Here is a 25238-nt window from a genome sequence, read left to right on the forward strand (position 1 = left end):
ACTCTCCCAATGGCCAAACGGCCTGGAAGTCTGTGGTTGGCCGCCAACACTGGATCAAGTTGTACCATTGCTCAATGGGACTAGCTGCCCTTGTCTCAGCATGGGCAGTTTGTTCGGCTGCTGTTGATTTTCCAGTGCAGCAGAATGCACCAGACCTTTACACCCGCAGGACTTCGGACAGTGTGAGGGTCAAAGTATTCCATGGAAGGCCTGGAGTGGATCAAAGGAGTCTTTTAACTAAACCTCCCTGTCCAAAATGAACCTCCCCAATCCCCATCTCCTCTCATCCGCAGGAGAAGGTGACCACCTACAGCGCGATCAACCCAGGCCGGGACCTGATGGGGGACCTGGTGGGGGTGGGCCGGCCCGACCGCAAGCTGACCCAGCTCAAGGACCTGCTGGAGAAGTGCCTGACGCTGGACCCCAGCAAGCGCATCCAGATCAAGGAGGCCCTGCACCACCCCTTCATCCAGGAAAAGATATGATGGGGGCCCGGAAAAGAGCAGGCATACGAGTGCCGGAACAGTAACCAAGACAGGCAGGTCCATTCAAAACCGTCAGTTACATATTGAAAAGAAAACTGTACCACAGACTCACTGTCTGAAATTAGTTCCACTGCCAAATGGTTAACTGTTTATCACTAATAGTACTTGAGACCGATATAGGTGGTGATTTATTTATTCATTCTAGCATGGCGTAATGTTCTATTGTGCTTTGGGCTGGAGATCTCACACCCATTGAGTACAGATCTCAGTTTGGGGGATTACAGTCTCTATTGGCTTCAAGACTCACCACCATGAAAACCATATTATTCAGGCTGCTTGAAATCACAGGTTATCCGTTGTGGTTTACAGTGAAAACAAACTGTTGAATCTTAACAGTTAACAGACATCCTGAAAATGCCTAAGTCTTCTAATTCTCGTCAGAACGGCACAGCCTCACTCAGTGTTCTGAGTGTGGATTAAAACGATCGGTGAGAGATATTTTTTAGAAAGAAGTAGTGTTTTCATTTTGTTGTTGTTTCAATCTGGTTAATGAAAGCTTTGTGAATGATGTGTATCCATAACAACAAGGGGAAGTGAAAGGTTTCCCGTTCTTTTTGAACGTTTCTCTGTGAAAGTAGTTCTTGTGTTTTTGTTCAAAGTAAATGACACGTGTTCAGTGAAACAGCTGCCTGAAGCGTAAAACAGTGGGAGATTTATAGAAGAAAAAATTGGCCAGGGAATTTGTTTTCCTGGAAAAAAAAGAAAACAGAGGAAATGAATTGCTTTCCCTTTGGCAAGAGGATTATACCTCAGAAACAAACTTAAACCATCATGAAAATATGTGCGCTTGAAAGAACAAAATGAATTCTTGACAGATTTTTCTCTGTTCTGGCTTTACATCCTGTGGCAAATGTGACAATTTGTTCAGCTACTCTCAGTGGAAATGAGAGAAACGTGGAAATAAATTGCTCGTCGCATGTTTTTTTTGTAGTAATGGCAAAGAGTGTAGGGCAATCACAAATGCTGAATGGACTTTTGTAATGGAAAATCCTTGTTTCTGGGCTCTGAGCGTATGGACACTTGACTAGAGATTGTCATACAGAAATCTACAGCAAGGTTTAATTTCCTCCCATCTCATCCTCACAGACGCACTTTGTGTTGATTTGTGGTACTATACATCCGGGCATTTTATTTTGTGAAATTAAACACAGCATTGATGGAGACTTGGGGTTCCTGATACCCTCCCAAAAATGGGTACCCAAATTCCTTTGTAACCCTTTGTAAAATGACAATGTAATTTCTCATTCTTCTGTTGCCTTTAAAATTTAAAACAAGAGCTTCTGTGTCCAAAGAATACCTCCTAAAAGCTTTCGGATTATGTTTATTTAGTTGAGGTTTGTAGAGAAATCGTAGGGTAGTAAATCCGCTATGTCTTGCTTCTTTTAAGCATTCTGATAGAAATGACAGTTATACGGGCTCTCCACCACTTGGGTTGTAGGTGGCGCGGCCCAACAAATTCTGCTTCAGCACTCGGTTAATAGTGAATATTTCCTTAAATTGCCTAATTGTGTTGATCCTTTGATTTGTGATGGTTTTTTGTTTTTGTGTGTGATTTGTTTTGTGTGGGGAATTACTGCTTGGAGACAGACACAAGAAATTTGAAAGGAATGCTCGAGCACTGTTTACATTTATGTTGATGCTATTGAATGTATTAGGCCTACTGAAACTAAGTGAGGCCATGTTTAATTCCTCTGATTGAGGGTAATTAAATGGCTTCTTCATTACTGAGTTTAGATGAGATGTGACTTCTGATTGGCAGGATTTGAAAAAAAATTTGAAAATGAAATCAGGCATAAAATGGAATCATACATGTACATGTGCATGTAACCTTTGTTCCCTTATAATTTGCATTTCATGTTGTGTCTTTGAATGCCGCACGCATAAATTGTTTTTATTATAATGAATTTTCTTTACATTCTGTATTTAAAGATGTTGTTTCACTTAATTCGTGCTTGGAAGGCAAAGATAGTTATGGTGTTGAGGGTCAGTTATCCTGTTTCGTCAATTGCTGGTTTAGTTTTCTCGGAACATTGTTTTAATGGAATGTAGACATTTAGAGAACGTCAGATTGTAGCAGGGGAAATAGACATTGGCCCCATTTTGTGTTTGGAGCAGTGGAGTCACAAGTGCAGTATTCGTGGGAGGTACACAGACTAAAAGGATGGTAGTCCCAATGGACCCTTCCCACGAAATATGCAAATAAGGCAGGCACATGCGCATTACTACCACTTGTTGGCAAAGGTGCTTAAATCTATGACGTAACAATACAAATCTCTATATGTGCGCAACTATGAGCACATACACGCCATTTCCGTGCTGGTATAGTTTGACATGAGTGCCAAAGTTAAAGACAAGGAGTTGTTACTTTCCAGCCTCAAGACATTGAAAACTTCACTTAGTTGCGAGAAAAGCGTGCTGAAGTATCTGACAAAGGCTGTAATATGGTTTTGTTTGAACTTCAACGCTCCAGGTTATGGTTACGAGCAGCTCGCCTACACTGCCGACAGTGTTGACGGCCGCGCTTGCCAACCAGTGGTAGTAGTGCGCATGCGCCTGTCTAATTTGCATATTTCAGGGGAAAGGTCCACTGTATTGTTGACCAAAGAAATTAAGGACCTCAACTTAATATGCAGTTCACTCTACTAATGACTATCACCTGTAATATCATGTTGCATTCTTTGCAAATTAAGCCTAGCTGTCTCTCTGTTTAGAAATTCTGAATTCTTTATAAGAATTTTAAACATTGCTTACTACACATGCATCTAAGCTAAGCTATCTGGCTCATGTGTTGAAGAGACGTCAATTGAAGTTGCACTGGTGTATGTATGTATGTCTGTATGTATATAAGCATGATATACAGGGTTTGCTCTGCATGTTAAGCAGGGATACATCAGTTGACAGCTCAATGCAGAACTGCAAGTGGGCCCGCAAGTATTGTTTGGTTTTATGATTAATCAGTGTTTTGATTGATTGTTTCTTTTTGATACCCACTTTGTGAAAGTAAAAGCTTTCTTTCAGATTTTGAGAGCCAGAAACTTCTTCAACTAAAAACTCACAAAATGTGGGGCAAACATGCAAATAGTTTGTGTCTGATATGCACAGCTGGATGCCATCGATTTAACAGATGCTAACAGCAAAAAAAAAATCCTGAACATGGAATGCTTGCTTTTAATATCCTTGATTAGTCCTCTCATAAACACTTTGGCAGAAAAGAAATCGGCCAAAAGAGAATGGTTAATCAATTGAAAAAGTAAATGAAAACTTGCAGGCTTGGCAACAAGGCAGTTGGTATTTTGTGAACTGGTTGTAAGTAGGCTGAGTGGCCAAGACCAGTTTTGAAGGCAAGATCTACCACGGATGTGGTGACATATAAGACGCCATCATGACTTTTATCCCACAACCAGTTGTCAAATGTGTGTGCCGTTAATTCTTTTTTTCCCCCGTTTGTTCAGAAACAACCAAGCGGTGTTAAAGATTTGTTGAGTTCTTGTAGAGTTACAGGCGGATGAATGTATTAAAATAGTCACCGACTTAATCTACATTGTGTTGAATAGTGGTGCTTCTTGTCGCTTCACACTAAGCCCGACAAATCTGACTGATGCATTTCTTTGTTTCAATTCAAACGCAGGTCCAAAGTCTCTCTGCAGCAAGGTGTGGGGATGATTTGTTGAAGGTATTGAACCCCTCCAAGAGTGGGCTTACTCAAGCCCCAGTGTGCAAACGCTAGTGTACTGTACTGTACTGTATTGTACTAAAATGTTAATTGATTGGGCATTTCTGTATCAGAATCGAAGCTTAACAGGCAGATTTTATTTGCTCCCACTTATAGTGTAACTCCAAAAGCTGATTAAGGTGGCTCAAAGCTAGTAGCCAACATTCTAAATTACATATAAAATGTACGGAAAACAAAGACAGTTAGGAAGGAGCACTTTGATGACATGTAGTTTTATGTTGGCACTGAAGAGAAGTTCTGTTTGTTTCAGAGGTTGGCAGAGCAGAGAAAGTGGAATTCGAATTGATTGAAAATGTAAACAGTAGGCCTACTGCACATGTGCATTGCTGAACAGTACTTGCATGGTGAAACACCAACGGATCCCCCCCCCCAAAGTGGTGTCAAACTGTTGTTCATTGGGCATTTGTATTGTAACCACCTCTCTTCTTTTAAATCACAGACGCAGCATCAGAAGTTTTTTCCTCCTCAGCTGGGCTCAGGATTATTGTCCAAGGTTGTCTGGCTGTCTGTCAAGGATTAAAAAGGGGGAAAAAAGAACAGCACGGCTGAAGGTACCGGCCAGAAGGAATTAGCCGAGTTTAAGGAAGACCTGTTTTGAGCTCGCCTGACCCTGTGTCACTGTGGTGCTCTTCAGCCCAGGGCAGGGTAAAGTACACCCCCTAAACACATTACAGGCTTGCTTTTCCAAGCCAGTCGGTTGATTTTATGCATGGACAGTAGATGCTGGAACTGCTTTATCTTTGTTCTCGTTTTGCCTCCCCTCTCCTGTCAGAAGACAGGTTTTTACGCTTGTTCGTACTATTGTCAGAAGATAGACAGCTTTTCATTTGAATTGTGTTCGGCAAGTTTCAGGACCCCCCCCCAAGAAAGTCACTCTGAAGATTTTTTAAAGACAAGCTTTTAATTTGGTCTCAAGCCAAAGATTTAAGAAAAAATTAAGATGAGCTTGGGTGCTGAAACAGCTTGTCAAAGTTTTCTTGCATGCATTTAGAATGTTTTCTTATCAAGCGTTGAATATTATACAGTTCGAACTCTTCTTTTGAGAACAGTGACAAAAATCAGACACTTTGGTTTACAATAAAAAAAGAATATTTTTTTTTTCAATTCTTTCAGGTAAACCTTATACATGTACAAGCACGGCAGAGTAACTGTTTCAGATGTAGGCTCCAGAGTTTTAATTTGGAAGGATATTTTGAAAATGTCCACACTGGGGGAAACTGTAGGGGCAGTTTTCCTGAGTGGGGAAAGGAGATCCAATTTGTCAGCATGTGGCCGGAATGGTGATATTGTTGGTAGTTCCTAATAGTGTTTAAGCTCAATTATGTCCCCCCATGGCAACTGTTCAATTATACACTCTCTTACACCCGTTACATCCTTGCAGACTGTTTCAAGGCGTGCGATAAAATGAAAAGAGAGAATTGCAAGAGTTTGGAGTTGGTTCTCCTCCACTTTCAGCTTGTTGGAGCCAGGTAGGCCACTTCTGTCGTACTATTGTGGTGATGATGTGACAGTGGGATGCTATACTGTCCTGGACTTGGGCGCGAGTTTCACGGATGAGCTAGAAAATTTGGAGCATTGGGCTCAGTTTTTGAAGTACCCTGCTCATCCCTCTCACAGGAAAGAAAATATCGACAAAGGCTGTGTAGATTTTGCAATTTGCCCTGTGTTGGACGTCTTGATGTAACGGTAAATAAGGTCTACTTGAGAGCCTAGATGAAGTTGCTGACAGGGCAATGGGGTTTAACATGAAGGAATGAAAAAACTCTGGTGTATACTCTGAGTTGTGTTAAATTACAGGACAAAGCATGATAGATGTCGGTTTTTGAAGGCGCATTCCCCCACTCATCCCCCCACTCATCCCCAGTATTGTAGGATTTGTTTCGTTTAGTGCCCCAGACGTCCAAACCACCTTGTAATAATAATCCTTCCTGTTTGTATCCACCCTGGTGTAGCTAAACCTTGCCGAGCATGAAGATTTGCATTGACCACGGACACCTGTAGTTTTTCTTCCTCCAAATTCACGCATTTGTGTATGCCGTGACTCCCCAATGATTTATGCAGTTCACGGAAGTTGTACAATGTACAGAGCAAACGAAAAGTGTTTTGCTGATAAAGCAACTGTTTGATTTCGGGTGGAATTCTGTGCCTCTGGGAATCCTTCCCCAACAGCTCGAATTTTTAATTTTTTTTTTGATTGCAGGGGCCGGGGGGTGAAAAGGTGAAATTTAAGCAGACAACTTATGGATGTTTTATTGGGTAGCCAATCTTGATAATAACGACGATTAACGCTGAAAACACCAGGAGGTTGAGAGCTGTATGTTATTTCATGCTTGGAGGCGCCACGGAAAAACTTCGTCCAGGTGTACAGATGCTGCTGTAGTCTGTAGCCTATAAATTCCATGTCACTACGTTCTGTCAATGATATTGCTTTTTCTACCCGTGTTCTTATCACTCCTGTACCTCTTGTTCTGAACCAAATTTGCTCCCCTGAGCGTTTGTGGCCAAGGCGGGGTCGGGCTTTTTTTTTTATTTGTAGGTAGGGGCAAAAGTTTGGGCATTTTTATGTAAGGTTTTGTTGTTTTTTTAGGAGTGAGGCTGAATTTTGAGGTTTTTGCTTGCTTGGGGAGGGAAGGGAAATAAAATTGTCCCCCACGGGACATCTCTCTCATTGTATTTGAAGTGCAAATCTACGGATATTATGACATTTGTGGTGAGGCACAGGCCTTGAGCATAATGATAGTACACACGATAAAATTCCCAGAAGGGCCGTGTATGGTTTTCTAATTTCTACATTACAATTTTTCTCTTTTAATGTCACCACAGCCACATTTATTGAATCGTTCCCAAACCGTGTATGTGCGTCCATGCGTCCATAATTGTGGGAAAAAAATATCAAAATAGTTATCGGGTGATAATTATCCTGCCTCTTACATCCATCAGTTAAAGCTAAAAGACAAAAGGCAAGCATTGTGAGACAAAAAAAAATTATATAAATAAAGACAGTGACTTTACAGATTGAATACGGGCGATTCACAAAAGAGTGCCTCCAAGAGTTTGCAACGCGTTGGCCAATTACAGTGCGCGAAATCTGTCGAGCCTTTCCAAACGCGCATTGGGTGGACAGATTTCGCGCATTGTGACTGGCCAATGCGTTGCAAGCTCTTGAGGCGCCCTCTTGTGAATCGCCGGTATTAAAATGTGTTTCTATCCACACAATATATACACGTACATCAAAATATATGAAACTCCGTAGAATTAGAACTGTTGGCTTTGATTCCTTACTCATCGCCAAAGTAATGACGCCCAAAAATGAATATCAGGACGTGCTTCAGCAATATTCGGTCTGTATGTAGTTGTATTAGATTGTCTCTCATGCTTGGCTTCATTTAAAATTTCTTTTCGCTAAGTCATGGTCTTTTGAAACGGAACGTGGATTATTGGTCCGCCCCGGAAATGCGGGTCTGTTCAGCTGTGGTTGGTACATTAAATCTACCAACCATAGCAGAACAGTTGGCCCCTGACAAGACACTAAATCGTACCCGATTTTAAAGTTTCCAGAAAAGTTTGTTTCCAGAAAGCCGGTGGTATAAAGGACTTCAGGAAAAGTTGTATAATCACTCTCAATCAGAACCAAGGAGGAAACAGCTTGTGGACTGGTTACAGATTCCGGCAATTTGGGGCAGTTAGGTTGACCTTACATCTATTTTTTCAAGATGGAAGAAGTTTTCCACTGAAGCATCGGTAATGTATGTCGAGAATATTACCGGGTCTTATGACGGTGCATAATAAATTCCATCATTTTAATGATGACCGTCAGTTCCCCTCATAACTACATAGAACTTTCAGAAAGTTCTTTCAATTTGTATATATATTTTTCTACATATAATTTACACTTGGATTTGACAGGGTAGCAATGCGGCATAGCTAGGAACCCTGTGTCTCTGGAAAACATTACCAAGAGCGTCCTTGGACCTAATAACGTGGCAGTATTATACAGTTCCGTCTTCGTGGTTTAGCTTGGCAGATGTACAAGTGTACGTAGAGCTCTGGCTTTGTCAATCTGCTGGCATACCAACGATGCTGTGACCATTTAATACGCTGCCGTACGCGTACTTGGGATCAACGTGCCCCCTTTCTCCAGGGTAGCACGGGCCGCCGTCTTTTCTCATCGGGTAGTAACCGCCATGGAGCTTGTACGTCCCGCTCAAGTCCCTACCGTTCGGCGGTGGGTAGCCGTAAAACACTTGGCTCCCCGCGGGCTCTGCCGGGTACGCCGGCTGATGACCGCCTGGAGTCAGGGGCGAGCCCCGCGGGCCCATCTCGTCGTAATGCGGGCTGGAGTTGGCGCTGCCGTTGCTGGACGAGGAGTTGCTGCTGCTGGACGGCACCGAGGGCGTGACGCCGTGTCCCCCCGGCCCCGCGCCGTCTGCCTGGCCTCGTCCCACCGGCATGCCGCGGCCTTTCCTGTTGCAGCAGTAGCACGCGACGAGGGAGACGGCGAGGAAGACGACAATGACCACTGCCACGGTGATGGCCAGTAAGGTGCCCATCCAACCCAGCCAGCCGTTGGAGGCAGTTGGACTTTCCGTTGGTTCCACTTGCGTTAAAATAAAAGAAGAAATAGACAGATGGCACATCAAGTATTTCGATAGTTCCGTGCCATACACAACTATTCCGAGTACGAGCTGCAAGGGGCCTATTTTTTATCACGTGTTTTATTGTAAAATTATTGTAAAATGTCACTTCAGTAGCTCCGAAATGAGCAACACCAAGATTAGCCAAGCAAAAAGGACCTGCAGCACCTGTATTGAAAACAAGAATGGCTATGGCACATAAACTCTATGGCATCTCCATAACGGCTATAGCATCTGCAATTTGAGCTCATAAGTCACAGCGACGGCAGCTCTGTAACTAATTAAGACTAGTGTCGTCCGAGTCATTGTAAGACACCGAAGAGAAACCACAGGTTTCGACACGTGAAAAGGTTAACTTTAGTGTGAGACAGATTTCAATTCAGACTGCAACAAACTAAGGCTGCAAAGGTAACAGCATGGACAACGGAACTGTGATTTACATCCAGTGATATTTAACGCACAGGATTCTACCTGAGCAGAGCTGAAAACTCTCGTCGCTGCCGTCGGCACAGTTCCACAGCGAGTCACACGTCAGGCTGCTGTCAATGCACATAGAACCGCCCTCACAGTCGAAACAGTTGTCTTTCTCTGCCAAGAAAAAAGGAAAGAGCAGTCGCTTATTTTTATATTAAAGACATTGATGGACGACAACTGGGGTGAACAGGTCAAATTCACTCGATTGATGATGACTCCCCACCAGTGAAAAGGAGAAAAAATGCGCTGTACAAATTATCTTTCACCCTTTTGATGCAAATTGTTGCAATCAGCGTAGGAAACACTTTGACCCACATATTAAAGTGCATGTTAGTACCGGCGGACTCCCAACCCGCTTTACACCACCTTCCTCGTGCCCACAGGCCTAGAAACATTGCTATGAACCATGACGACTCCCTGGGGAGTATAAAAGCCATCAGTGTGACCATTAATTTGAAGCATCACTTGCCCACACTGACCATTTGCTGCTCTCACAGTTACCCATTTAGGTTGTACATTTGGTTAGAGAGATGGGAACTTATAAATGTTAGAATGAATTGCCAACGGTCACAACGTACGCCCCATCACAGGATTCAAACCCAACCCTGCGATTGAGAGTTTACAAACCCTGACCACCAGGCCCCTCGTCCTGTTAGACAAGCCTCTCTCTGAATGTTTTCGCGCAGCCTCACTAACACAGTGAGACTCCAGAATGTCGGATCCCGGTGTATGTCTCTAAATATTTCAGTCTGTAGTACCTGAGACCCAAGTCTGGCCTAATCCTTTAGTTTCATCCACTGGGGTTGGTTGTGAAGAAGGCGGTCCACAGACTCGAGAAGCCACCCCAGCCAGCAGTGCAGGAGGGTCGTTGAGTAGAGTTGATTTAGTCAGGAGTACATCGTATGCGCTCTCACAGTAATTGCATTTATCGGAATGCAACATCCGGGGTTCAAATTCGTTGCTCGTTAATTTCTTGGATGCCAGGTCTTTCGATGCACGTAGAGAGTGACAGGTCCCAGTTTCACCATTCGAATCCCATACAACATTCTCAGAAGTATCAGCAATGGCCCAGTCCATAGAGCATCCCAAAGAGCAGAGGTACTCGGACTGTAAAGAGCGCGTGTGGCACCCGATTTTGAAATTGCTGAAAGCTAACACGAACAGACTCGACACTGCACTTTCGTTTCTTGCCATCTCCGCACGAAATGCCAAAGAAGCACCCACCACCAGCTCGGCCCCAACTAGGAAAAAATCCGGCTGACAATTATCAGCCATTTATGAATGTGACGGCTGCAAGGAAACTCAGAGGGGTAGCCTTAAACTGTTGGCTACACGAGTCGAGAGCAGTGCGGCTGATGGTAATCATCGATTGTTACTGCTGAGCACGAGACAGTACCAACCTGCACAACAGCCAGTCACGTGCTATTTATGTATGCTAGTTCTTTGTCATTTGACTGTCTGTATCAAATTCTTCAAGGACGCACGTCCCTTAATCATTTTCAAAACAATTTCAAGTGCTTTTTAAAAATCAGCCGGTTCACATATACGAGAAATTACGTATCTACTTTGCCTCGCTGGGGTGGATACGTGAATTAATTTTTTTTTCTGTTTTCGGTATTTTTTTGGTGGTATTTTCTGGTGTTTTCCCCGTCAGCTTATTTTGCTCATAACAGGTAATGCTGAATCAGGTTAGTCATTAATCGTGGACTCCACACAATATCACTGTCACCTAGAACATAGAATATCGCTATTACACTCATGCACCAAATAATTGTGCCAATGTACATAATGCAGGTGCATATGGTACCCCATTTGCACTGCACATTATGTGTACTGGTTCGAATTCCATCACATGTGAATCACAGGCGTACATTAAACTCGTCTGTGCATGGCCTTGAAGCGGCAGAGTGACAGAAATGATCAGCATGGCTTCCATCATCAGCGCTGGCTGCCTTGAACACACCACTCAAATTCAGTGTAATTTCGATCCCCTACATGTGAGTTGTTCTAGAAGTTGCAAATTATTGTTGTCGGCGTTTGATATCCTGCAGGAGTGAGAGTTCATTCTTTGCCGTCTACCCAGTCGGGTGTCATGATAACTCTTCAAGTATTTTAACGGAAACATGACAAGGCTTCCAATTTTCATCGTCGGAAAAATAAGACAAATTACAGTGTTCCATTCCATAAAATCCAAACGCAGCTATATACTGGATCAACCTATCTCTTTTCCCCCCTAATCTACTTTAAATGAAAAAGACTTCAACTGCTGCATTTCAGCGCCCAATACAAGCACAGCGTACACATCCTGAATGCTCGATACCACAAAAAATCTGTACGCGCGTAGTCCCCCTATGTATCAACCTCGTCATCGGTCTTCCCTCTTGCGCTTCTCACACCTACCTACAAAAAAAACAATCCCTCCAGTGATCGAAGATGCAACACGTCTTGAGGATGTATGTAGAGGTACCGGGGAAAATCTCTCGGGACGCCAAGTGCACACCTCTTGTAATTCGAAGGTGGAGTTACAGCTTGCAGCAATGTTTTATTTTGTGAACATCTGTATTCTCCCTTCAGATCGGTGAAGACGTTATTCTAGGCTGAGGTGCACAAACCTCGAGTCTCAACAGTCAAGGCAGGGATCCTGACATATGCTCCGCCGCAAAAAAAGTACGTTGTAATGTGGTGAGACGAGGCAAGACAGCATAATTCAGTACCACATCTATGTTGCTACGGTTTCTAGTATTGTATGGATTGTGGCTTGCTGCCAATTACGAACCCTATTTTTGTCGACAAGCACTCTCGCCATGCTGTCAAGCGTACATGTAGACTCCGTTATTTTCACGCGTGTTGGCCTCTTGTCAGTCAACCATGGCCGTGCGGCCCGTTCCCAGGTTCTGCTCAATTTACATTATTATGCAAGCCCCTGGTGAAGTTCGACATGCACGTAAGCCTACCAAATGTGATTCTAACTCCTACACTTGCCCGCGTGTGCCGAATCGGCAGCATGGTTACACGACGCAGGCCGTTTTTTTTTGGGGGGGGGAGCTCCAGACTGCGGGCATTACCGGATGCATTTCATTGGGAATGGAGAAATAAAAATTGAGACCATTTTATTTGAAGCAGATGTTAGTTTGCTTTATGTATTATAAATAAACCTCTCCACCATCGTTAATTCCTTTTATTTTTCGCATCTGTATATGTTTTTGTTTCATTTCAGCTTATTTTGTTTGGTTTAATTTGTGTACATTCAAATTTTATTATTTCTCGACTCCAATGGGGAAAGGATAGGCAAGCAATCGTACGTGTATTTGCAGCTGACCAATCACATTCGGTTTTTTTTTTATCGTTGAGATTCATTCTTACACTACTGAATAATTGCCCTCCTGTTCCGCACCAAGCCACGCCTCCCCTTGTTTCCCTCTTGACCCACCTGTTCTGGTCTCCTCGGGTACAAAGGTGGTGTAGACCACGGAGAATCCCTTGTTGCTGGACAGCACGTTGTCCGTGATGAAGCGAACGGTCAGCTCGTTGCCCGTGGTGTCCAGTTCGCGGTAACGGGGAGGCAGATCCGTGCCGCACAGGCCGTAGGGGGCGCCGCTCAGCATCAGACTAGAGTAGTAACGCCCGTCGTACACGATCACCTGTCGGAATAGTGACGGAGACAGGCAAAAGTTGTACATTATTTCAAGGTTGTTCTATCCAGTGTATCTTTCACGAGTCTTTGATGGGAGGCTGCATGCCGCTACATATGTAAGCGAAAGACAAAACAGTGTAGGAAAATAGCTTGAGGAATTCCTCTTCACAAGTCTTTGCGCGTCGCCAATACTCAAAAAGATGGCGGTCCCTCTTTAACAGTCACTTGAGTACTCAAAACATGCTGGCCATGACGGATTGTCCTTTACCCTTGAATATTGGTATTAACACGTGAAATCCTGAAGTCTCATACTACTTCAGATATACATTTATAAGACGCCTTTCCATATGCACGTCAGCACTTGCGCAAAGCGTTGCGTATCCGCCGAACGCAGTGCAGACGTGTGTTATGTTAATGGAAGCGATTTTTGTGTCCGTGAAAGCGAAACGCACGAACGCATCGCATACGCAACGTACCATAAAAATGTACAATTGGAAAGCCGCCTGTAGGCTGTAATGTGAAAATCATGTAAAATAGCCGCTTATGGCGAGCATTATTGTTTAAAGATGAGCCCAACACTCAATTTTCCAAGTCATTTGTGTTTTCCCGGTTACGTACGTGGTTATACCAAGGCCTACATGTGAAATGTACTGTCGCGATTATCGAAACATTGAGCACCCACTACGCCATTACATATGCGCGTCAACACTTGTGCCAAGTGTTGCGTATCCGTCAATTGCTCCCGGAGCGATTTTCACGGTCGGACTTTCATACGCAATGCACACGTGTGCTACCGTATGTTAATGGTGTCGATGTTTGCGTCCGTGAAAGTGAAACGCATGAACGTAGGCCTATCCTGTACGCAACGCCTCCACGGAAAGGTGCCCTGATACGAAGTTTTTCTTGCTTTCTAATAATAACACTGGTAGAAAAAGTTATGGTCTGCCAGTGCCTGCACTGTTGGCCTAACCATCGACTGTGCAGTGTGATCGCCTGTCACCAAATACCTCATCCTGGTAGCAGTTGACCGACTCAGTCAAGTCGAAGCTCTCGAACACGGCGTGAATCCGTCTGCCCGGAGTGGTGGTAACGGTCACCTTGCAGTCGGTGTTGTCGGCGTATCGTCCGTGGCCGGCGTGCGAGAAGATCTTACCACCCCTGTGGTTCACGTACTGCCAACAGTCACCGTGTATGTCTTGCTGCACGAAAGCTGTAGGCGAGAATGACACGGAACAGAAGACAGACGAGGTTATTTATTTGGAAACTTCGTGCAACACGAGCGAAACATCACTCCGGAAGAAAAGCAATGATGTACGATAGTCGATCCAAGCTCGTGTCTGTTATCGACATTAAAAGTATCAACGTGACAACATTGAACCTGCATTTGGAAATCAGAGTTCGAAGTACAGTGCTTCACGAGTCTGCTGAAACCGGACAATAAATATGAAAGTGAACATCGGCGACCGTACAGCGCGTTTTTGTTGAATGGCAGACGCCAAGCTGTGTTTTCCCATTGCAGTATTTTATTCCCTAAACATCAATTTAAAACTACAACTTGCACGAATGGAAAAATACATGTATACACGCTCACAGATCTGTGATTGAGTATTGTGATTTAGTGTATTTTCTGAGTCGAATGATTTAAATTGTGTAGCCAGACACCATCCTGTAATCCTGTAAGGGACATAAATTTCCAGAGACGAGCAGGTGTTCCTTATTTTGCTAGCTGGCGGTGTCCCTTTTTAAAGTGTAGCTCTAAGCTGTAGTAAATTTTTGTGCAACTTTATCCTCGTCTTCAGTTTATGAAAACCTTTTCACACTCGTGTGTGGTTAATGCAATGAAAAGTGCTCTCATTCTAAACACTTAAAATTATCCGTACTTTCTTGGACAACTGAGGGCGCTGTTGCTATGATTTCATCAAGGGAAGACTTGGTTCAGTGCATAGGTTTTTCTGTTAAATTGTGAACCCCAAATTTACCTACTGAAAATATTTCCGGGAAAGGGATTGCTTATTGCTATATACATAAGCAACAATGAATCAGCAAAGAAGAGAATATTTAGTCCAACAAAATCTACAAAACAGGCAGAACAGTAATTTTTTTTGCAAACCATTTTAAGATTAGGCTTTTTTCCTGTGTCGGCATCACAGTTTTACTCATGGATTTGGAAATTCCCATCAAATAGTGAAACAAAAGTTGAAAATAACTGAAACACAAAGATGCATTTTGAAGGTTTGTATTAAAAGAAATTGATTTCAGCTACCCTTTATTAAGGTAAGGGATGACATATCCGACTGAAAAATCGTATTTTCGTTCGGTAATTTTCAGCTCACTAGGTAAACAGTTTGTCACCTTCCATTAAAAAGCCAACTGAGTTTGTATACATCGTACCTGCTTGTGCCTGGACATTATCGCGGCAAATTGGGATTCGGCGAATTTCCCGCTTCGTTTTGCGCTAAGACTTGGTGATGGATCTTCGCAGCGTGCATGAATTTCTCCTTGGTGTCTCCATAACTACTGCATGCGTCAGTGTATGTACAGACAGCGTGTGGCTCGTGTTGTCGCGCGTAAGATTCTCATCAAAATACGATGTTTTATGAATGATGAACATCCTCGGGGGGTTATTAGTTTGAAGTGTGTGCAGCCGTCCCGTCTGTTGCATGATCTAAAGGCGCCGTTTGTTTTACCAATAGACGGGGGCTTTTACCTGCAATGGTCTTCGTGCTGTTAAATTTAACTCACAAGTGTTTGATCACTTTGGCTTTAGTTCACGGTCGCATTTAGATAAATAGTGCAGCTCTCGAATTTGTTAAATTCTGTTAATAAAAGCTAAGATAAACGTAGAGATCTTGTCAAATTTAGACATTTCAAGAACAAGTAATCAGAACTTACGCATAAATATTTCCAAAGTGTAAGTTTAGGTATTGCATTTGTTACGGTGATATGATAATATTTACATAGCAAATTTGATATCCAGTTTCATATTGAGTTCCCCTCATTTGTCGCAGCTCCGTGTCATCAACTTTCAATACTGCTAAAAAGTTGTGTATGTCCAGTGATAAAATGGGAGCCGTGCCAAAAACAGGAGACACATCCTGGACCACCTCCTGTCTCCCAAGGATATTTTAAAACAGTCACCAGGCTGTCACTTTGAGCAGGACACTCGCAATCGGTTTTCCAGCGCCCGCGCAAACTGGGATCTCGCAACGGGTTACCCAGCACACTGAGCCACCCCGCCGGGCGGCCTGCCTGCCCTTTTGTGGGCTTCGCCCGTCGCAGAATAGGGGCCTTCTGGAAGTTGATGAGCGCTGACAGGGGAACAATCGAGGCAGATTGAGCACTCCAGACAAGGAGGTGATGATTTCGCTTGTCTTCATCTCTTCCCACTACCTTCTCTCCTGGACTGCTCCTTTTTGTCAGTGTCCTCGGCCATTTTTCCCCACCTTCCATTCTTCCGCCCCACCAGCTCCTTAATCAGTTAATAACTTGATTGACATTTGCGCTGTTTGGAGATCATAGACGAAAGTGGAGGAATGCCTTTTGGATTCATTTTTTTCTTCATCCATTTTGGGGTGGATGGTCTTTGTTCTGCTTGGTGACCAGTGATAAAAACGCAATTGTGATCGAGACGGCGATAGCTGAGAGGACGCCCGTTGCACATAGCCAGCATCACGCCCTTGTGTTACAGAGTAATGTTTGGTGTGTCCCCATGGATATCAGAGTCCCCTCTGGTGCCCCCGTTTGAAATCTTGAAGGACTTCCATGTACAAGCTGTAGTTTCTCAGCTTTCATCGCCCCTGGGGGGGGGGAAGGCGTGTATTCCCATATTTCCCTCAAAGGTTTCATTTTAGCGACGCCATTAGTGACAGTTTAAAAATAGGTTATACCAAAACCAGGCAAACTCATTCTTAACCTTAAGTCGGCCTGTGATTTTTTTTTCTGATGTTACCAAGGTTTTCATTTGTTTGAGAATGATTTACGACATGCGCGAAGTTAAAAGTTTAACATAACTTAAACCTGCGCGGGTTTGCTGCAATTTTTTTTTGCAAGGGGTAATGGTTTCTGTTTTAGGGACGTCACATTTTGCAATTCTGAATGTACAACATGTCATTTGATTGCACTTTGAAAATACGAATGACGTTGTTTCCCGTCGAGCTAGCTGCAATTTGTCCTTGCCGCCAAGATGGGGTCCAGAGGTTATTGGCTCTTCTCAGCAGTAACTCATGAATTGCCCTTAGGCCCTTTGGGATGGTATATGAATAAACCTTCCATTATGTTGACTTGCTTCTGGGGTTTGCATTTTCAGTTTTGTAGTGTGTGTGTGTGTGGGGGGGGGTAGTTTCTACACTCAGTCATGGACATTGCAAAAACAACTGGGGACAAATGGTCCTCCATTTTGGGGCCTAAATATTAAAACAATGCACAAATCCTACATTTATATGAGCCCTTCGAAAAGAGTTTGAGCCCCCTGCCTCATAAAGCAGAAGATTGGGATGTTCACACATGGAGGTATTTACAGTTGTGTGTACGTGGGGGATATATTGCCTATACATTATGTATATGCATATGGAACTTCCATCGCATCGCCGGTAAACAATAAGTGTAAATCCTTTGTTATGGGGAAATGATAGGGTAACGTAGTTTGCTCGTTTCTTCCTTAAAGGAGAATAAGTTTTCTCATGTTATCTCTGCTCATTTCAGTAACAAGGCCGCGTGGATAGCGAGGAGAGAGAGCACCGAGGCAGCTTCCGTCGTGTTTTCCCACTCACGCTGGCCAATTCATCTTGACTGCGCGCAGGCTTTTTGTATGCCGCACACCGCCTCTGCCGGATTTTTCTTACATCATCTGTATTGTACTCGCTGTAATTGAGGTTCCAGCCTAATTGACTCGGACATCCAGGGATTAACTGATCCATGTCAACATAGCGGTGTACAATGCCTTCCACCCTCCTCGATCTCTTTTCATTGAGTTACCGCTATACCTGGTAGCACTGAGTTTCCTGCGTATAAGCCTAATTCACCCTTGGATCTCCCCAAGGGTATAAGTCATAATCGTTAGGGTAACTAAACCGTCATCCTGTTCCGAATGTACCAAGTTACAACTGCTTGGGTATATAGGCCTAATGTCTGGGTATATAGGCCTAATGTCGTTAGAATACGTTTGCCAAATATTGAGGGCCTTCGGTGTTTGACAGTTCTTATATCGACTGCCTGATTCATCAAACTTTTCTCGATGGAAATCATAATTGATAGACATAAAGCAAGGAGTTTGGTTTCGGGTTCGGCAAAGCTTCTTGTTAGTGTGTAAAGGGTGTGGTTTATAACATACTTATTATACTATAAGTATTTTAACATTATAGTAGTATATTTACTATTATGTAGTATAAGTATTATACAAGTATACACACATTTCGTTGCCTCACACCAGTCGCTAGCTATTGCTAGTGTTGTTTTGACAGTGGAAGCTTTTGGTAACGTTTGGTAACAAACAAGGGACCCTACCTTTAAAACTTAAGCTAGTTACTAGTTAACTGTGTCGCCCAGTTGTTTCAAGTGTTGGATAAGTCTTAATAGAGCTATGACAAGTTAAGAAAAAATATTGGAAACAATGTCCACAAAATGAAAATAAACCTTCCCGCAATTGGTACAGGACTACATTCCGAGTAAACTTGTGCAGAAATGTCGCATTCAAAAACCTCCTCATTTTCTTTACACTTCCATTTTTTTCTCAGATTTTATCGTGTGCAACAATCCATCCTGTGTTGATAATAACGATAAATAATTTATCAAGTGCCAATACAATATAACAGATTTTTTTCATGCAGCTGTAAAGATAAAACGACGTCGACGACTCGATTAAAAATAAATGCCAGTGAGTTTGTCTTACTTTTTCATGTCAATTTTCGTTTCGTTGAATTTTACAGAAAGTTGGATGTTACCCAAACTAAACTGCCAGTTTTTATAAAACATGAGTTTTCAATAATGGTCTCTGTACGTTTCTGATTGTTGACTGTGTCACACACTACGTTGATAAGTCCTAGCTCATTATGTGCTTCGGGAATATTCTGAAGTTTGAGAGGCTGATCTTGGCTAAGGGCCGGGAAGACATTTTTCCCTATTCTTTAGTATATAGACTTTGTATAAAACTAGTTGAACAAGTAAATAATTGATTCATACAAAATATTCGGGGCCCATCTAAATAATGTTCACAAGGCCGGCACGGTGCAGTGTGTAATGCAATCGAACAAGAATTCTCTTATTGGCATTTCAACCTGCTGCCCTAACAAAGACGACAGCATTCCGTTTGAAGAAAAAAACTTGGCAGCTGAATACTGCCAGGTCCAATTTAGCAGGATCAACGGCGCTCCTGAAAATGGGAGCTGTCGTGGTAAGTCCTTGCTAATGAGCACCACGAGACGCCCCGTCCATTCACCAAGAAAAGAAGCTGAAGAAAAAAATGAGGGGCGCTGTACGAGAGGAGAAAACCACACAAGGTGATGGTATGTACTCACTGGTATTGTAGGCCGACGCACCGGGTAGTAGCACCGTGCCAAGAAGTAAGAGTACCAAGCACCGGTTGATGAACTCCCGGGAGATGTTGATCAGGTTCTCGGGGAGCGCGGTGGAGTGCATCCTAGTCACCATCGCTGCCGACTGTCCGCATCCAGCCATCCGGGTCGCGTCATATCCTCGGCGGAACTGGGCTGATAGGATCGCTGCAACGGGTTTATGACAAGAGGAGAGCCGGTCGCCGCGTTATTCATGGTTTCCCCCGTGATGTGACGAAGGCTGACTCGACCCTCTCCGTACCGCTCGCTGCTTGGTGTCTTTGCTCGGGCCATGCTTCACGCTGGGCCGAGGTTACGCGTAAAGAGGCTCCTCGCATTGTTGCGACTCAAGCTGCACAGTACAATAAGCGTTCATCAGTGACAGGTGCGAGTGAGAGCATCAGTCACACTCCCTCCGGACCCTGTTGACCATTGGACTTTGATTGGCCAAATCGTCTGGTTATTGCTTGTGGCGCTCTGGAAATGTTTAGCTAATGAAATTTGGCAGTCATGACGGCTGAAGCCGTACTTCACTGGAAAGTGCCAGAAAGAACAGTCACTAATGAAGCCCTTAAGACCAAAGTATCATTCACATTGAATCCGCAGAAGAGGAAAGAATTATTTCTTGGTTTTAATGTTTTTTTTGTGATACGTCTTTAAGAAATGATTATGTGCAGTGCTTTTCTTAACTTTAATCTGTGCAACTTTCCACTGCAGAATTCTATTCTTGCCGTGGGCTCGGAGTGTCGAGCCAGAGATAACCGCTTTTGATTTGACAGTCAGTCTTTTCTCCAACTAGAGGCCTTTGAAGTTTCAAAGACTTTTCGCTAGAGAGAGAAAGTGCTCTGTGAAAATGAATTTTAAGTCGCCAGAGCCACTTTTTGAGTTTTCATTTGTACTAGAAAGAGCAAATTGAGTTTTTCGTTTTGATGTATCACTCAGTTTGGCATCCTGATGAAAGTGGATACTCCATGGTGACAAATGCTGTGGGTTCCTGTTGATTTACACTGTGCAGAATTATTCTAAAACACTTTTTACTCCAAAGTGGCTCTGGCGACTTAAGACTCATTTTCGCAGAGTGGGTCACTAATAAGGCGAGGATATATTTCTTATCTGTGAAGCCTGTACAAATCGAGATGTTAACCACCAGCATCCTCTGCAAATTTGTCTGGGTTTTCAGAGGGGGTTGGTTCAACGTCCGCACTGCCCCTCCTCCCCCGTCGATCCATTCCTCCACAGGAGCGCTGCAGCGCTCGATCCCGCGCCATTTGCAAGAGAATGGACGGAATAACGGTCGCAGCGGGTCGCCACCGAAAGCCAAGGCGAGGCAAAACATGGCTGGGCTCTGCGGGCGATCTCCACTTAATGAAACCCCTTACCCCGGGAGGATTATGGATCCCTTCTGCTGCTGTGTTGGGTCTTCTGGTTGGAGCCTAGAGATGCGATGTGGCATGTGACCCGAAACTGCTTAACACGTCCAATCAGATTAGAAATTGTGCAGATCGATGTATTCTTCCGAAGTGAGCATATTCTTAAGCTGTGCTCCTATTGTTTTTAAGTGTCCCCTCTCGGGTACAATTCATAGATTTCTCGCCAAAGCAAAACGTAAAACCCGTACATTTCACTCACAGGAGACACTTTCTTCTCGAACCCAAAACTAACTTTAAAAATTACCAAGGTAACAAATATGAATTAACCTCAAAGAAGTAATATTACAGAATTCAAACCAAAAGGTAGAAATTGAATCCCTAAACATGTATGCTCTGAAACAAAATTTCATTGAATTTCATTAAACGTAATTTTTTCATAATAATTGAACCGACAAAGCAACGCGGCAAAGAAAAGACGAATTAGTGGCCACATCCATAGTACATCTGAATGGTAAGAAAACCAGAAACATGGAGGCGTTAAAAATTCATTGTTTTGGGGATTCTAGGTTGATTATTATTTTTCAACTTTGTAAATAATAGTACTTTGGTAAGGTTTGCATCACTGTTGATCTATAAATACATTACAAGCATTTTATTCCTTTTTATGTTATTGTCTAGGAAATGTCATCTCAATGATGCAGATTTATTGGTAAACGGTAACCAGGCATACGAAGAAGTTGATATTTTTACTTCTTGGATAAAGAAATGGCTGGAACCGTTCAATATGATTCACACGTAATGGATCCTTCGTTGCCTCGTACCTAGTCATCGTGTAGCGCCGGTTTCACCCAAAAGTGATAAGGCGCCAGCGAAGTCCTTCACGAACGTGAAAATTAGACAGATATGAATGCAGTATAAATGATTTTGTTTAGAATCGGTGTTATACATGCTACAAAAATGCATGAGTCACTGAGGCATCAGAGGACGATATGCTGCCAAATATGAAAAGTGGACAAATAATGGCATTTTCTTGTCTTCTCCGAATGCATGCAGACCGAAACAAAGTGAGATTTGAAATTTTGAATCGCTCTATTGAAAGTTTGACTCGATGTCCACCACTGACTGTATTTATTCACACACGACAAGCTCTCTGTCCCGACGTGTTACTGAGCTTAAAGGAAACATGCAGTGGGTATTCAGCTCAACTTGCTTTCAAGCATATTACTTTTTGTTACAATACAAATAAGATCTAGATATTCGTTTACATTGGGAGTGAAAAGAAGGTAGTAATTTCTCAATTCTTATAAAACACTTTCACCAACGTATGCACGAGGGCGCTATTTTGATGTTGTCACACAAGGCACTCCTTGTCAAAAGAACACATTACCGTAACAGTACAAAAATCCGTTCTTCAAAATCACCCTCCAGCAATGTTTTGAAGAAATATTGGTTACTGCTTTTGTCCAAATAAGCTGTTTTGTCTTGAAAACCAAGCATGAAGTGGAACCTACTCCGAGAAAATGTAGGATAGTATGATGTATGGGTAGGGACGCTTAAATGACCATCCGTGTTACCGCGTTGCTCAGTAACATCGTCGGAACAGAGAAACCTACACTGGATAACACTGGGTTCAAAGATCAACTATCCCCGAAACGCGGGATTATGATAACGCTCTGTGGGAACACTTATATCTCTGTAATGCAGAATTCAAAGAAAAGTTCTTAGAAACACGGAATTCAACGGTAATATATCTTCCAAACTCGGAATTCAATGATATACATATGTATCTTCGACACACAGAAATTATGTATATCGGAAATCTAGAGTTCATTTTTGAGCACTGGTACTTGGCGCGTAGCCTTTGCACACTTAGACCTACTACTGTCTATCTTGCTTCCATCACGATCGTTTCACATGAGCTGACTCTGAATCCACGGCAAGAAATACTTCGTGTCCAAAACTGCGGGTAATGAATTTCTAGTTTCTCTGTTTCGACGATAAATTAACCCAGTAACACGCTAACATGGACGCATGTTCATTTAAGCTTCCGTACATAGGCCTAATGTACACAAGCTATGGAGAGGCTCCTGTTCTGTCTTGAATGACGTCACGCTTGGAACACGGGAAGGGAAATCTTCATTAGCATGAAATCCAAAATGTTGAAATTTCTCACTTCGCTGTTCCAAAGTTAGTGGAATGTCATCATAACATGCTGGTAAAACTGTGCTATAAGTGTATTCAATTCATAAAATTACAAACACGCGGTTCCTTTATTGTAATTTCCCTGTCAACTACACTATTCGGTTCGATGAGGACTGCCATCCAATGTCAATGTAAGTTCGTCAGATTGCACTCTATGACACTGTCGAAAATAAGTGAGTGAATGAGACCATGGAGATACCTCCATAATGAGACTGACTGACTTCTCTTGAAAGATGAGTACTGTTGTGTTTTCTCTACGTGATTGATCCAGATTGATCCAGATTGACAGGCGGTTGAATGATATACCTATTACCTTAATAGGATGCCCGCCCGGTCATTCACCGCTGAATGCCAATGGGATGTCATTAAACCAGCTCCGACAGGAGGAGTAAACTCGCGCAAGTCTACCATGAGCAGACGCGGGCCTCAGCGTTTGTTTGAGGACCGAAATCTGCCCGTGTGTATCACCGGGAGAATGAGACGTTGCAGCATCGTAGTGCGGGTAATTGGTTGAAAAATGGGTGGTGTTCTCTATGCACCATGCCCAAAGAACGGGAAGGTTTTGATTTGAAATTTTCACGTTGGAAACGGGATGCGTCACGGTCAAGGGTTGAACCTGTCCTCAGGATATTAAACCTATTACTGTCGGAGGACTAGATTCAGCCATTGGTCGAATATAAAGACACATCTGCCATTTACAGCATTTCAGCTGTGTTCTCCGTTTAACTTGGTCTTCGTTATGGTGCTCGTCCTCCAAGCTGAGCTCAGCGGGCGCCCATTTCTTCTACTTTCGAATCTTAACGATGAAGTATTATAAATTACGATCCTGTGTGTTTATCATTTTGAGGTGTTGTATGCAGGTGGTACATGGCAGCGCGTTGAGGCTTGTGAACGTGAGGCGTAGGGGTCATCCATCGCAGTATTTAAGACGTGGTTTTAAATTAATAAAGTTTTTGACAACCGCTTTTGATAAGGTTTGAGAAATGTACCGCTATTCCAAATCTAAACTTTGGAAATCCTCAGTCAGGGTTTTAAAATGGCTTTAAATGGCCTGAAGATCAGGCTTTCAAAGTTAGCCTTTTGTGAATAGCATTTAAATATTAGCGAGTCTTTTTTCTTTCTTTTTGGTTAATAAGAACTAGTAATGCTGTTAACTGTCTTTGTCGTCACCTCGAAGAAGAATTGGAAACGACTCACTTGGTCACCAGTTCACGAAAGACTAGAGCAAGTCTCTTTTAACTGTTGCATCTTCTTCACAAACATTTTGGTATCCTCTCCGGCGATCCGGCCAGACTACCTTGGGCCACATTCCTCGAGTTCTGTTTCCGCCTCACCTCACCCCTCGTCAAGAGGCCTCACCTCGGCTCTCTGCACGCCTCCAGCAGGACCAATAATGACAAGGATTAGCACGCTTTGGGGGCCTATAGTCCCAATCCTCTCCGATCTCCGGCACAACAGGGGTAGGTTTCCCAGCGGGGCTCCTCACGCAGCGAGCGTCCACAGGGCGTGTCCGGGACTCTCCCCGGTACCTGTGTTGCTCGGCCCGCTCCCTGTTTAGTTGGACAGTGCAGCGGCGAGCACTCTTTCACTTAAGTGCATTGTTCCTTCACAGACTTCAAATCTTCCGATATTGTATCAGGTCACAGAACAAGAAACCTGCGCTGTCATCAGGTGAACGTCCTTTAAAAGTTAAAATGAAAATCCGGAAATGGTACCGGTATATATATTTCTGTTTAGCATTGCGTCTTCTTTTTACCATTCACAATTCAGGTTTTTGAGTCGGGGTGAGAGAATGAGGATTTGTTTGGGAAACAAAATTAATGTCCAAAGTTTTCACCCAAGGAAGGTGCTTATTTTAGGCCCGTAGGCCTACCGGTTCTTAAAATGTTGCCCTTTCTTAAAAATGGCGCCGTGTCTCCCACCCCCCCAAGTTACCCTTGTCTCTCAATGAATATGTCACAGGTCATTGGCACTTTTACTAGTCATACGCATTCATACACAGGAAACACACGGAGTTTGTATTGCAGTCCCGTTGACTCTAACTCAAGGATTTTAACTATAACAAAACTGCGGTCAAAGCGTGTATTCATGGTGTAGG

The 25238-nt window shown here is 43.3% G+C and overlaps 2 protein-coding genes across 9 annotated transcripts in view; one reads left to right on the forward strand and one right to left on the reverse strand.

Annotated features, from left to right (window-relative positions):
* Positions 1 to 18665, forward strand: part of prpf4b (pre-mRNA processing factor 4B) — a 39330-nt gene extending 20665 nt beyond the window's left edge. The window contains exons 13-18 of one of the 8 annotated variants that reach the window (XR_015425605.1): positions 294 to 538; positions 4174 to 4218; positions 4718 to 4923; positions 5660 to 5747; positions 6479 to 6657; positions 17722 to 18665. Coding sequence is in view for 1 of the 8 variants with exons in the window: in XM_022240414.2 (XP_022096106.2) it covers positions 294 to 485 (192 nt within the window). In the remaining 7 variants the exon portion in view is untranslated. Of the gene's footprint in view, positions 1 to 293; positions 4085 to 4173; positions 4219 to 4717; positions 4924 to 5659; positions 5748 to 6478; positions 6658 to 11960; positions 12054 to 17721 lie in introns of those variants that run through there. The other 7 variants (XR_015425606.1, XR_015425607.1, XR_015425608.1 and 4 more) reach the window with 7 other exon arrangements.
* Positions 7077 to 19875, reverse strand: LOC110982168 (uncharacterized). The gene is made up of 5 exons (XM_022240415.2): positions 19533 to 19875; positions 14028 to 14230; positions 12817 to 13027; positions 9384 to 9500; positions 7077 to 8875 (listed from the first exon to the last, which is right to left on the reverse strand). The coding sequence occupies exons 1-5, from the start codon at positions 19690 to 19692 to the stop codon at positions 8334 to 8336; spliced, it is 1233 nt and encodes a 410-aa protein (XP_022096107.2). The 5' UTR covers positions 19693 to 19875; the 3' UTR covers positions 7077 to 8333.
* Between the last annotated feature and the right edge of the window lie 5363 nt (positions 19876 to 25238).

This window comes from Acanthaster planci, linkage group LG06 (genome assembly GCF_054643075.1).
Source record: "Acanthaster planci isolate LZ-2023a linkage group LG06, COTS_SCS, whole genome shotgun sequence".
Taxonomy (NCBI): domain Eukaryota; kingdom Metazoa; phylum Echinodermata; class Asteroidea; order Valvatida; family Acanthasteridae; genus Acanthaster; species Acanthaster planci.

Coding starts and splice junctions, on each gene's coding strand:
- LOC110982168 (XM_022240415.2), bottom strand. CDS start 19,692: ATGGCTGGATGCGGACAGTCGGCAGCGATGGTGACTAGGATGCACTCC. Junction 9,501..12,816: donor ACCCGAGGAGACCAGAACAG/GTGGGTCAAGAG, acceptor TTTTCTTGGCAG/AGAAAGACAACTGTTTCGAC. Junction 8,876..9,383: donor GAGTTTTCAGCTCTGCTCAG/GTAGAATCCTGT, acceptor TTTTAACGCAAG/TGGAACCAACGGAAAGTCCA.